The following is a 13,732-nucleotide window of genomic DNA, read 5'->3' on the forward strand; positions in this document are numbered from 1 at the left end:
AAAATATTGAAAATTTTGAAATATTCAAGATTTGACTACATTAAAAAAACATAATCAAAAGACAATTTATAAATTGGAAGAAAATATTTGTAAGATTTATCACAGATAAAGGCTAATATTCCTATATTAGTGTGCTAGGGCTGCCATAACAAAATACCACAGACTGGGTGGCTTAAACAACAGAAATTAATTTTCTCACAGTTCTAGAGGCTGGAGGTCCAAGATCAACATGTTGGCAGGTTTGGTTTCTCCTGAGGTCTCTTCTTGACCCGTCACTGTGTCTTCATAGGGCCTTTTCTCCTATGCTGGCATCCCTGGGGTGTCTCTCTCTCTGTATGTCCTAATCTCCTCTTCTTCTAAGGACACTAGTTAGATTGGATTAAGGCCTATCCTATCAGCCTCATTTTAACTAAATTACCTTCTTAAAGGCCCTATCTCCAAATACAGTCACATTCCAGGGTACTGAGGATTAGGGCTTCCACATATGAATGGGGAAGGGAGAGGACATAATTCAAACCATAGAATTCCTAATATTTAAAAAAGCTCTTTATTTCACATTGTATACCAATATTGAATCATTATGTTATACATCTGAAATATAATGTATATGTTAATTATACCTAATTAAAAAAACCCTTAAAATTGAAGGAAAGACTAAAAAAGCTTGACTGAAAAATGGATAAAAGAAATGAATAAACAATTCACAAAAGAAATGTAAAAGTGACCCTTAAATGTATGAAAAGAGAAATGCAAATTAAAATGATACTGAAATCATTTTTTCATCTATCATAATGGCAAAAATTTTAAGGTATAACGACGTATTTTGTTAGTAAGACGGGGGTGTAATGGGCTGAATGGTGACTTCAAAAACAGATGTCCATTTTGTAATTTCTGGTAATTTATTTGGAAAAAGGGTTTTTTATGTCTACAAAATGAGGAATTCATCTTGGATTGTCTGGGTGGACCCTAACTAATCTAATGACAAATACCTTTATAAATGTGAGACAGAGAGAGTTTGACAGAGCAGGAGGAAGTGGCAGTGTAGCCATGGAGGCAGAGATTGGAGTGATGGGGCTACAGGTAAAGAAATACCTTCCACCAGAAGTTGGAAGAGGCAAAGAATAGATTCTCCCCTAATCTCTAGAGGGAGTCTGGCCCTGCTGACACCGAGATTTTGGACTTCTTGGCCTAGAACTATGAGAGAGAATAAATATCTATTGTTTTAAGTTACCCAGTTTGTGATGACTTGTTACAGCAGCCATAGGAACCTAATAGGAGATTAGTCTCATATATTGCTGGTACAAGCCTTATAGTGGGGAATTTGGCAGCATGTATAAAAAGTATCTACATGTTTACCTGTCATCTAATTTTAGAAATTTACCCTGAAGGTATGCCTTCATCTTTTCAAAAATACAGCCATTATAGTGGATGCACTAGACCTTTACCTATTGGCATGGAAAAATGTTCACTAGATTTAAGTAAGGAAGGTAGGTTTCAGAACAGCAACATTTAGCCAATTTTGGTTTTGAAAGGAAAGTCTATGTATAGAAGGAGGGTAAAGAGATTTACAATAAAATGTTTGCAGTGGGCAATCATTATTTTAGGATTCTGTTTTCTGAATTTTAACTTAGTGTCTATTTCTTTTATAATCATAAATTCTGAAGGCTAATCCTTCTCTCTTTGGAACTGGAGGGAATTACAGAAGGAGCTATGGACACAGTGACACATGGGGATGATGGTGACATACCTTTGGGAACTCAGGCTGGAGGGACTTCAGTTCTCTCTGCTGGCTTCTGAGAAGTCTTCTCAAACAACAACTTAAAGTTCTGATTCTTCACACCAGCTGAGCTTTTATTGCAATGGCTTCCCTCTTTCTGGAGCTGGCTTACTCGCTGCTTTCTCTAGCATTCAGGGCTGTCTCCTTTTTACCAATGGGGAAATCACATCTCCCTTAGAGATACAAAGTGCTGTATTTAGGAAAAGAAGTGGGACTTGGATCTGCTGTGGTGATGTCAACCAAGGAAGAGGAAGAGAAGGGCCAGAGCAAGACAAGGTCACCTTAGGTGTCAAGAAAATGAAGCCTCAGTAATAACAGTTGTTTGTTTCCAATTATATAAACGTCAAATCAGTTCTCCAAAGGCTCTCCAGAGAGTTGTAATGAAGCAAAGTACTTACAGCAGGCAGATTATAAATAATGAGGGGAAATATTCTCAACTGGCAAAACCAGACTCCAACATCAGATCCTTGTGGTTACATCTCTGAGCATGGTTCAGGCATTTACTTTCCGTCTGGGAGAACTTGATAGACATCTTCAGAAGTGACAGTCCTGCAAATGACAAAAACACTCCAACTCTGGAAAGCCTAGTCCCATGTGAGCCTGGGAGAACAGGGAGGGTGGGCCAGACACAAGAGCTTGGCAGCATGTAGAAGGAGTTTCTCTGGCATGGTTCAGCTTTCTGAGTCTGGAATAAAGTAGTTTAATAAATTCCAGAACTTCCTTACAACAACGTATTAAGTGGTCATTAAAAATTAAATTGTAGAATAACTAAAAAATACAGACAAATTCAAAATGTACTGACAGTGGCTAAAGCAGGTTACTACACAATATGTACAACAATCCCATTTATCAAAATCTACATATTACAGAGGGAATGTCAGACATCAACAATAAAAGAAAAACATCTGGATTTATACCTCTAAACGTTAACACGTGATTTGTAGCTTATGACAGCATCATTTTTTTTTTGGTTTAAGTATACTTCCACAAACTTACATAAATTTAAACTTAAGTATACTTCCTATTGTCTTTACAAGAACTAGGTACTTTAGGATATAGATTTTAAGGAATTTTATTAAAGGGAAGTTCTTTTTTAAAATAGATGAAAATACACAGTTGTAAATCTTTAGGTTAGATTCACAGCTCAGGATATTCTAAACACAGCTGCACGTGAATGATTTCTTGTATGTTTCTTTCCAACAAACTGTTGGTTTCTAAGCATGCCTGTGGGTGTTCTGCCTAGAAAAGAAAAGCTAAGAGGCTCAAAGTTTGGTCTTGCTGCTTTGTTTTATTTTCTTGACAGGATTTATTTCATTTCTGAAAAATTAGCCATAATGCCATGTATCCTGTGAGAGAATCGCCTTACTCCATTTGTTTCCCTTTGGACCCAACATCAAGAGATTCAAAACTATAAGACATTAACTTGACTAGAAAAAATTCATTTACACCCAGAATTCCTGTGAATTCACGATAATTTGGACATGGAAGCATGCAGGACACAGAGCAGAAGGCATAGAGTTGGAAAATAGTAGAATCTAGCAATTAAAGACTGAGGGCTATGGAATTTAAATTCTGGTTCTCTCTCTCAAGAACTCTGTGACATTTCACAAGTTATTTCAGCTCTTGATGCCTCATTTGTCTCATCAGTTTACTGGGAATGGTCATGATACCTCCCTCATAGGGTTCGCATGAGGATTAAATGAGATAATATATGTAAAATACTTGGACTAGTGTATTTGTCAGGGTTCTCCAGACAAACCGAACCAACAGGGTATATGTATATGTGTGCATGCACACGTGTGCGCGTGTGTTTGTGTGTGTGTGTGTGTGTGTAGAGAAGGAGAGAAATTGAGAGATTTTAATGAATTGGCTCATGAGATTGTGAGAGGGAGAGATTTTAAAGAATCAGCTAATGAGATTTCAGAGGCTTGTTAAATCCAAAATCTGCAGGACAGACCAGCATGTTGAACACCCAGGGAATAGTTGTAGTTCAAGTCCAAAAGCTCTCAGCTGGCAGAGTTCTTCTTGCTCTGATGAGGCCCACCCACATTATGAAGGGTAGTCTATTCTACTCAAAGTCCACTGATTTAAATGTTAATCTCATTCAAAAAACATTTTCACAGAAGCATCCAGAATGATGTTTGACCCAATATCTAGGCATTATGGCCCAGCCAAACTGGTACATGAAATTAACCATCATAAGTCCATGCCTTGTCAGCTTGGCACCTATATGCATCTCCTTAAGCCGTATTTAATCTCTGAGTAAAGACAATAACAAGGTCCTACTTCCACCTTACATCATTCAACTATCCTGCATACAACCAAAAAATACACCAACCCTTTCCCCAGAAGAGGTTGCAAAGTCCTTGGGTGATGTTTACTCTTCTTGATATCTCATAACTTAAATATTACGATGTAAAGTTAATAGTACTTAAACAGAAAAGATCAGTACCTCTTATGTTACATGATAAAAGGATAAAAAAGGGAAGAAGACAAAGATATTTCCTATACACATATACACCAATACAACAAAATAAGCAAGATGACAGTTACATTCCTCATGTTTGAAACTGGTCACACAGTTTTAGTTGGCATTTATAACTACCTTCTCCCCTTACCCATACCGTATTCCCTTTGCCCTCAGCAAGCACCTCAGCTGGTCATGGTTCTTTATTTGATGGGGTGACCCAAATATTCATTCTTGAAGAATGTAACCCATCAGTCATCCTGCCTAATTAGTGTTGTGATTTTCCATTCACTTTAATCATAGGGCATGTTAATACTAGGAGATGCCCCAAAAGCTCTCCTATACTCAGGACATACTTTTCCTTACCTCCCTTGTAGAGTAGCAGTACAACTTCCCCTTGGTAGTCAAGATCAACCACCCCAGCCAACAGAGTAACTCCCTTGTTTGCCTGTTGATTCAGAGGGTTAAGGAGCCCCAAATGGCTGGGTAGCAGCCTTAACTTCCAGTTCAATGGAATCATTTTGTTTCCTGGTGGAAACATTCCCCTGAATGGAACTAAAGACCTCTGGGCAGCAGAGCACAGGTTGTGGGGACAGAAAACAAAAATTTTACTATTGGGCTACTAGGGGCAATAATGAGTGATTGTCACTCCCATTTCTTGATTCCTGGCCTTGTGAATCCCGGCCATGGGAGAAACAGCACCAGATATTGGATGCTGATCCAGGGCATATACAGCCTTCTAGAGAACCTTGCCTCAGCCCTGCAAGATACGCCACCCAGCTGGCATTGTAAACTGGGTCTTTAAAAGGTCATTCCATTGTTCTGTCAGGCCATCAGGATGGTGGAAAACATGGTAAGACCAATGAATTCATGTGGACAGGCCCCTTTGCTGTTTTTCATCTGCTGTGATACGAGTTTCTTGATCAGAAGCAATGCTGCATGGAATACCATGACAGTGCATCAGGCATTCTTCAAGTCCACAGATGGTAGTTTTGGCAGAAGCATTATGTGTAGTAAAAGCACACATCTGTATCGGGAGTATCTATTCCACTGAGAACAAGATGCTGCCCTTTCCATGATGGAAGCAGTCCAGTGTAATCAACCTGCCACAGGGAATGGTGCCATACTGGGGACTTACTGTTGGTCTCTGCTGTTGACAGATTAGGCAGTCAGCAATGGCTATAACCAGGCACAGCCTTGGTGAGTGGAAGACCACGTTGTTGAACCCATGCATAAACTCCATCATTGGCACCATGACCACTTTGTTCATGAGCCCACTGGGTGATGACAGGGTGTCTGAGGAAAGAAACTGGTATCCACAGAATGGGTCATCCTATCCACTTTATGAAAATCCTCCTCTGCTGAGTTCACCCATTGATGAACATTCACATAGGACACATATCTTCATTTTATTCATTCAGAGAGGTTTATACCTCTGCCAGACTTCCATGTCACCAACTTTCCAATCATATTCCTTCCAAGTCCCTGACCATCCAGTGAAACCATTCGCCACAGTCTATGAATTGATATATAATTACACATCTGGCCATTTCTCCTTCCAAACAAAATAAATAACCAAGTGCACTGTTTGAAGTGCTACCCAATAAGAGGATTACATGTGCCTTCACCGTGTGCTCAGCTCAGTCAAAATACCACTTTCATTTGATGATGAAGTGCTGCTATGTGCCCCCAACTTAATGGCTTGGTGGGTCAGATTACATCCGGTTCATGATGGGCAGCTCAGGTTGTGTGGTAACTTGGTGGCCCTTGGATAAGTGTTCAAGCTCTACAAAGGCCCAGTAGCAGGCCAAAAGCTGCTTCTCAAAAGGAGAGTACTTAACTGCAGAGGATGGCAGGGCTTTGATTCAAATCCTAAGGGCCTATGCTGTGATTCACCTATAGGTTCCTACAAATGGCCCCAAACAGCATCCCTATCTGCCATTGATACCTCAAGCACCATTGGATCTGCTGGGCCATATGACCCAAGTGGCAAAGCAGCTTGCAGTCGTCTGGACCTGTTGCAGAATTGCAGAGCCTTCTCTTTCTGGGCCTTACTTTTAGGGGCCACTCAATAAATGAAGGGAAGTAACACACCCAGGTGAGGAATATGTTGCCTCCAAAATCCAGATGCTTACTAGGCTTTGTGCCTCTTTTTTTGGTTGGGGGAGGGCCCAGATGCAACAACCTATCCTTCACCTTAGAAAGGATATCGTGACATACCCCACATCACTGAATCTCTAGAAATTTCACTGATGTAGAAGGCCCTGGAGTTTTTTTGTTGGATTGATTTTTCCACCCTCTGACACACAAATGTCTTACCAATAATTCTGGAGTAGTTGCCACTTCTTGCTCACTGGGCCCAGTCTACATATTGTCATCAGTGAAGTGGACCAGCATGGCATCTTGTGGAAGGGAAAAGTAGCACAATCCCTTTGAACTAAATTATGACACAGGGCTGGAGAGTTGATATACCCCTGAGGTAGGACACTGAAGCGGTATTGCTGACCTTGCCAGCTGAAAGCAAATGTTTCTGGTTGTCGTTATTAACAGGGATAGAGAAAAAAAATTGCCAGATTAGTTGTCGCATACCAGGTACCAGGGAATTTGTTAATTTGCTCAAGGAATGAAACCATATTTGGTATAGCAGCTGCAATATAAGTCACCACCTGGTTAAGCTTACAATAATCCATTGTCACTCTCCAATATCCATCTGTCTTCTGCACAGGCCAGATGGGAAAGTTGAATGTGGATGTGGTGGGAATCACCACCCCTGCATATTTCAAGTCCTTAATGGTGGCACTGATCTCTGCAGTCCCTCCAAGAATGCAGTATTTCTTTCGGTTTACTATTTTATTAGGCGGAAGCAGTTCTAGTAACTTCCACTGATCCTTTCCGACCATAATAGCCCACATTCAACTGGGCAGGGAACCAATGTGGGGATTCTTACAGTTGCTGAGTGTGTCTGTCCCAATTACCCATTCCAGAACTGAGGGGAAAACCACAGGATGGGTTCAGGCACCCACTGGGCCCACTGTGAGATGGAATTGAGCTAAAACTCCATCGATCATCTGACTTCCATATGCTCCTACTATGACTGGTAGGCCCCTGTGATGTTTTGAGTCTCCTGAAATTAGTGTCAGTTCAGAGTCAGTGTCCAGTAATCCCTGAAAGGCTATTTCCGTTTCCTCAACTTATAGTCATCCTGATAAAGGCTGTAGATTCCTTTGGGAAGGCTTATGGGGATAATTAACAATATCAATTGTTTGCAGTGTACCAGGATCTCTCATTCAAGGGGTTCTAGGTCTGTACAGTGGGTCAAGTCTGGGAATTGATTGAGGGGCCATGACTCTGTTTTTATTACTGAAGTTAGGCTTTTGTTCACTTGACCTAGGACTCTTCTACTTATACAGATCAAGTTAGGAATTTAGTAGACTTTGCATCTATTCACTTCCACCAAAGAATATCAACCAAACTCCCAGTTACCATATAACAGAGATTAAAAAAAAAAAATCTTTCATGGTCATTTTGTGTTCTTCATCACAATAAATTGTTTCATATTTTTAAAATCAAGTTTTAAGTATTATTAGATTTTAAAAAATTTCCCTTGGAAATTTAATGTTCAAGTAAAACTGATGCTTCAGGAAGCTTAACCATTATCTTTTTAGAGGTAAGTAAAGTGAGGTTTAAAGTAGGTATCATCATCTCATACTCAATCTGACACACTCCTAATATTGCAGTCTCTCATATTCTTAGTAAATTCAGATCATAGCCACATACACTATCTTCCAGATTTTAACTTTGATGTATCGCATTCTAAAACACACAAACACATTTACCAAAACTCTCACATGACCTCTTACTCAGTCATACTCAGTTCAAACAAGCTCAAAGTCACAGAGTTATAATCACCAGCCCTTTCACTGTCATACAATTCATCCAGAGACTTGGGTACTGTGGCTAACCACCTTCACATACTTCATATATTTCACTCAATACCTTCTCCCAAGTGCAAACCATTTCACATACATGGATCAGAAACAGAAGCACAACTACATGTACTCACAGATACTACATTTCTTCACACTTAAGAGATGGGGTTTCTGGCCTCTCAGAAAGGTTGAAAATCTTTACCATAGATGTGTCCCTTCTGGCAGATAATCTGTACTAGTTTCCATCCCTCTCAGTTAATTCCAGCCTCTCACACACACCTAGACACACAGAGTCACCTCACACCTCTCTCCCCCAACCCCCACACGTAAGGCTTAGAACCAACGTGACCTGCCCCAGGGATCTGTGATTCATCCACCTGGGTCCCTCTTAGTCCCGACAGACCAACTTCCTCCATTCTCCCGTGGAATTCACCTGCAGACACTCGCCACAGCCAAAGCCTCCGGGTGGTCAGAGGTAGACCCAGCACAAACAGCCTTCCACCAAATGTTACAAGGTCACTGACGGCGTAGCCCCGTCGCGCGCAAGCCTGTGTAATCAATTACATGGTCTCAAACCACTCACACATTAGTACCATCATAGTCACTGCGCGTGGCAGCTCACCTCCTGAACCTACAACAGTAGGCGGCCCATCCACTAAGTCAAACGGTCTCAAAACCATTTCACGTACCAATTTCCTCATGCAGGACACCTGCACAGTCGGTGTCATGTAATCCTCTCTCGATCTTTAGACGCACCCTCGGACACGTACGGACTCAATACACATCTCGCATCACAGCCGCACAGAACAGGCCGGATCACTCCGCGTCAGACAACCGCAGTTCTCTGAAGCCGGACTCCCACGAGTGTCCACGTGGAGAGGGTGGGGACAGCCACCGTGTTGGGCCTGAAATCCGTCCTCAGAGAAACCTGAGGTCCCGAATTTATATCCCCAAACCAGGTGTCAGCCACGCAAACTGGGCAGTTGTGGCGTCACTCCAGGCCCAAGTGAAATAACGGAGGTGCAGCCTGAAACCTGGAGGAAAACACACCTCGTTAGCCTCCCGGACTCTTTCCTCTCGGACTGCGTTGCCTGGGGGACGCAACTGGCTGAAGCTACTTCTGGTGGGAGCGTCGTTTGAATGGTCGGCCGCAGAGGCAGCTGAGGGCTTCCCACGACCGGTTGAGTTGGCAAAGCTCAACGTGCGGCCTCTCCTGGAGTTGCAATCAGGATATGGACCAGAGCTCCTCCTGAGGATGCTGAATGTAAGGAATTGTGTAGCCCCAAGGCCAGGCAAGTGGAGTGTCTGGAGTGTTAGGCCTCTGAGTGCAGGAGAGGGAGAGTAGATTAGGTTGTTGAGTGCGTGACGGAATTTCGTCTCCAGACTAAGTGTATTTGGCTGTTTGTTGTGACAGCAACTGGATTTGTGCTTTTGTGACAGTGTAATTGTGTGCATGGCCATATGTGTAAATGGAGTTTGTATGTGATTGTGACCATGATTGTGGGTGGCTATTTCTGTAAGCCCCATTCACTTAGATAAAAGAAAATCACATTTACCAAAGCTTTATACCCAGACAGTTAGGGAGATTCTAGTAGCCACCTGTATTCATACATACATCATAAAGCCAAAATCACATAATCCACCTCGTGTTTATCATCATCACACCACCTCAGACAAAGCGACATATATAGTAAACAACCCCCCCAAACCCAAAAAACTACCATTATTCCTACTTAGGCCTCATCCCCAACAATTATCTGAAGAGTTAACACACATCACCAAGAATCATAGGAGCATAGTCTTCATGGCCATAGACAGCGTCAACTCCGTATCACATTCAAGGTCACACAAGGTTGAGCTTCATGAAAAGCCTAGTATCTCATAATTTTTCTCTACTTCACTACTTCTGCCATTCCCTTTTAGAAAAACACTTAAAATATAGTTGGAAAGAATGACACTCTTGCACATCCAAAAACTGTCTTAAGATGACTAGGTGCTGCTTTTTTACCTGATTGTTCATATTAACCTTAAAAATTTCTTTGTTATATTGCTTCATTTAAAGTAAAAGTTATCTATAATTCTTCAACTACTCAGAACATTTTATTGCAAATGCTTTCAGCCTCCTTATGTACGCATATGCTTATGTACATTAGTCTTTTTTTCCCAAAGATTAGACTACAATACACATTGTTTTGTAATTTCTTATTAAAAGGTATTTAGGTCTTTTTTCTGTACTTAAGGATAAATTTCAGAAGGTTTTCTGGAATGTGATTCTTTAATTTTCACCAGTACTTCAAACTAAAGACTCAAGTATTTATTTTGCCTTGGAAATTTTTGTTCTATTTATTTCTTCTTTTTTATTGGTGTTGTTTTTGTCTCTATTTTTGAAATTCCTATTACACATGCATTAGGTCTTTTGAGTCATTTTCTATTTCCTTGATCTTTTCATAATGTCCATTTCCTTTTCTTTTTCCTCTTAATTCAGTGAGAATCTAGTCATGGTAGGTCTGAGCAGGCCAGTTGGGTCCATTTTATCACAGCGTTGGGACGCTGGCCTGCCTCTCTAAATCCTTCCTGCTAAATCCAGTATAGATTCAAGAAATCCATACTGGTATAGCTGAATTCCTTCCTTGTTTTAAGTAAGTTTGAGATTTGCCCAATTTCTCTTCAATCTTTTATGTATGTATGTATGGGGTCTAGAGTAGGAGACATGAAGTGGGGAAAATACCATTCTAAATTAAAATTAGTACATTGCAAATGGAAGCTCAGAGGCAAGATCATCTCATTCATCTCTTGTTTTTTTTTTAAATCCCCTTATTCAGCAACACCTTCTTTGGACTATGAGTTTCTTCTAAAGTGGAACCAAGAAGAGGACTAATAAATATGTTGAATTCTAAAAAAGCTATGGCCCATGTAAGTTGGTGTTTTCTTGTTCCTCATTGAAAGAGCCTTTTTTTTTCTATAGGTCACATGAATATCTGCATTCTTTATCCTGATATTATTACCTAACTGAATGTCATACAGTAACTTGCCAGTGGGTGAGTAAGTAATGCTGCCAGAAATTCAGGGTCTTCCTTTTTTGTTCATCTCCTCTCTAACCAGTGTTCATATTCTCATTCAATAAATCCTTACTCATTTCCTGTATGCTCAGTCTTCTGCCAGAACAAAGAGAGAACAGAAACGGTATTCTTTTGAGGGAAATAATTGGTTTGATGAAGTGATTTAACAAATATTGATTAAGCACCTACTATGTGATAGGCACTTTTCTAGATAACTAGGAATAAATTAGTGGGGGAAAAAATCAGACATACAAATCATTCCTTGTGGAATTTGTAATGAAAGAGACAGAAAATTAATGACTTATATAGTACAAGGCTTAAGATTTAAGACACAAATAAATATATATATACACACATGTCTCTCTCTGTGTGTGTGTGTATGTGTGTGTGTGTGTATGTGTATGTATATGTATATGCAGTCAGCTCTCCATATCTGTGGATTTCACATCTATGGATTCAACCAACTGTGGATTGAAAGTATTCAGGAAAAAAAAATTTCAGAAAGTCCCAAAAAGCAAAAAACTTGAATTTGGTACATGCTGGCAACTATTTACATGTCATTTACATTATATAAAGTATTATAAGTAATCTAGAGATGATTTAAAGTATATGGGAGGATGTGTATAGGTTATACATAAATACTGTGCCATTTTATATGAGGACCTCGCACATCTGCAGATTTTGATATCTGCAGAGGTCCTGGAACCAATTCCCCATGGTTATCAAGGGATGACTATATATATATAAAATGAGCGACTTAATTGTATGGTAAAACTAAGACCAAAGAGCAAATATATGTCTTATCAATAACTGTATTTGAGCTTTAACTCACCTACTAAAAAAAAAAAAGGCTTTCAGATTGAGTCACGAATTAAAACTCAACTCTCTGCTTCAGACATTTAAGCAATTCAGAAAGTTTAATAAAAGAATGGACAAAGTATACCAGGCAAATTGAAACTAAAAGAAAACACACTAAAATTCAGGCCACATCACACTATTAAACATGGCAAAGAAGAATAGACACTACATAATTCTAAGGTGTAAATAGCAAAATGAAGATACAATGGTTATGAATTGCACATATATCAAATATTATAGCAGCAACTTTCCTAAAACAAACAGAAGAGCATATAGAAGAATAGACACTTGGCAGCAGTAGGGGACATAAATTAACCCTCTTAGTCAATGTCAGGTCAAGTGGACAAAATTTAGTAAGGATATTGAAGTACAAAATTACATACTCCATCAAACCTACCTTACTGATACATGTTAAATCCTAATAATGGTGAATATGCATTCCTTTCAAGTGTTTATGAACCATTCAGATAAAAATGACATATTAGGCCACAGTAAAGTCCAAAAAGTACAAATGATAAGCAATATTCCCTGAACACAGTGAATTACAACTAGAATTTAATTACAAAATCAGAAAAATAATAAAGCTATTCTTACAGCAGTTTATAAAATTTGTCTTAATAACTCCTGGATCAAAGAAGAAATATAATCTAAAAGTAAAGGATTTCTAATAATGTGATAGCACTACATATTGGAACCCATGGGATTTAGTTAAAGCAGGACTCTAAGGGAAAAGTCATAACTTTAAATGCTTCTGAAAAATAATAAAAATATGTAAGTTAAAAGTAAGTAGAGGGAAATCTGGAAGGAATTTACAAAGATAAAAATTGTGTTAGAAAACAGGAAAAAAATTTAATAAGATAAATCAAGATAGATCACTAATCTTTGAATATTAGTGATCAATGAAAAGGGACAAATATACAAAATGAAAAGTGGAAAATCCATAGAAACAAAGGAAGTTGAAAATCTTGAAAAAAATCCTTCATTTGATTCTTTGCAAATACATTTTATTTATTCACATGTATACAATTTTCAATTGCTCTCTCTTCTTGAGATCTGAATTTCTTTTTAGCCTGAAGATCTGCCCTTAACATTTTCTATACTTTGTGTCTTCTGATGACAGATTCCTCTTAGCTTTCTTTATGTGAAAATATCTATTCCACCTTAATTTATAAAATAAATCAGAACATGCATTGTCCTTTGTTTTCTGGAAGAGGTTTTTTTTTTTTTTTTTAATAGAATTAGTATTATTCCTTAATTGTCTGATAGAATTTGCCAGAAAAAACATCTGTGGCAGGCAAAATAATGACAGCTCCCCCCAGAGCTATTTATATGCTAATCCTAGAACCTGTGAATATGTTACCTTACATGGCGAGAGACTGTAGATGTGATTAAATTAATGCTTTTGCGATGGGGAGATTATTTTGGGTTATCTGAAGAGTCAGTCAAAAGAGGATGTGAGTATGGTATATGCATACTTCTGTTAGAGAAATGCAACATTTCTAGCTTTGGAGATGGAGGAACAGGGCCACGAGCCAAGGAATGTTAAGTAGCCGCTAGAAGCCAGAAAAAGCAAGGAAATGGACTCTTCTCTAGAGCTGCCAGAAAGGCACACAGCACTGCCGACACCTTGATTTAGTCTAGT

The 13,732-nt window shown here is 39.2% G+C and overlaps 2 protein-coding genes across 4 annotated transcripts in view; one reads left to right on the forward strand and one right to left on the reverse strand.

The window, feature by feature from the left end:
* The window catches only part of LOC105088086 (uncharacterized), a 13,520-nt gene extending 6,581 nt beyond the window's left edge, over positions 1-6,939 (forward strand). Inside the window, exon 4 of the mRNA XM_064489999.1 lies at positions 6,147-6,939. Coding sequence (XP_064346069.1) covers positions 6,147-6,305 — 159 coding nt within the window. The 3' untranslated portion in view covers positions 6,306-6,939. The remainder of the gene's footprint in view (positions 1-6,146) is intronic.
* LOC116150515 (metabotropic glycine receptor-like) overlaps positions 2,307-13,732 on the reverse strand; it is an 87,865-nt gene continuing 76,439 nt past the window's right edge. Inside the window, exon 4 of one of the 3 annotated variants that reach the window (XR_010382414.1) lies at positions 2,307-2,326. Coding sequence is in view for 1 of the 3 variants with exons in the window: in XM_064489647.1 (XP_064345717.1) it covers positions 9,136-9,207 (72 nt within the window). In the remaining 2 variants the exon portion in view is untranslated. Of the gene's footprint in view, positions 2,327-2,429; positions 2,463-7,988; positions 9,208-13,732 lie in introns of those variants that run through there. The other 2 variants (XR_010382413.1, XM_064489647.1) reach the window with 2 other exon arrangements.

The sequence above is a fragment of the Camelus dromedarius genome, chromosome 9, assembly GCF_036321535.1.
Source record: "Camelus dromedarius isolate mCamDro1 chromosome 9, mCamDro1.pat, whole genome shotgun sequence".
NCBI classification, from domain to species: domain Eukaryota; kingdom Metazoa; phylum Chordata; class Mammalia; order Artiodactyla; family Camelidae; genus Camelus; species Camelus dromedarius.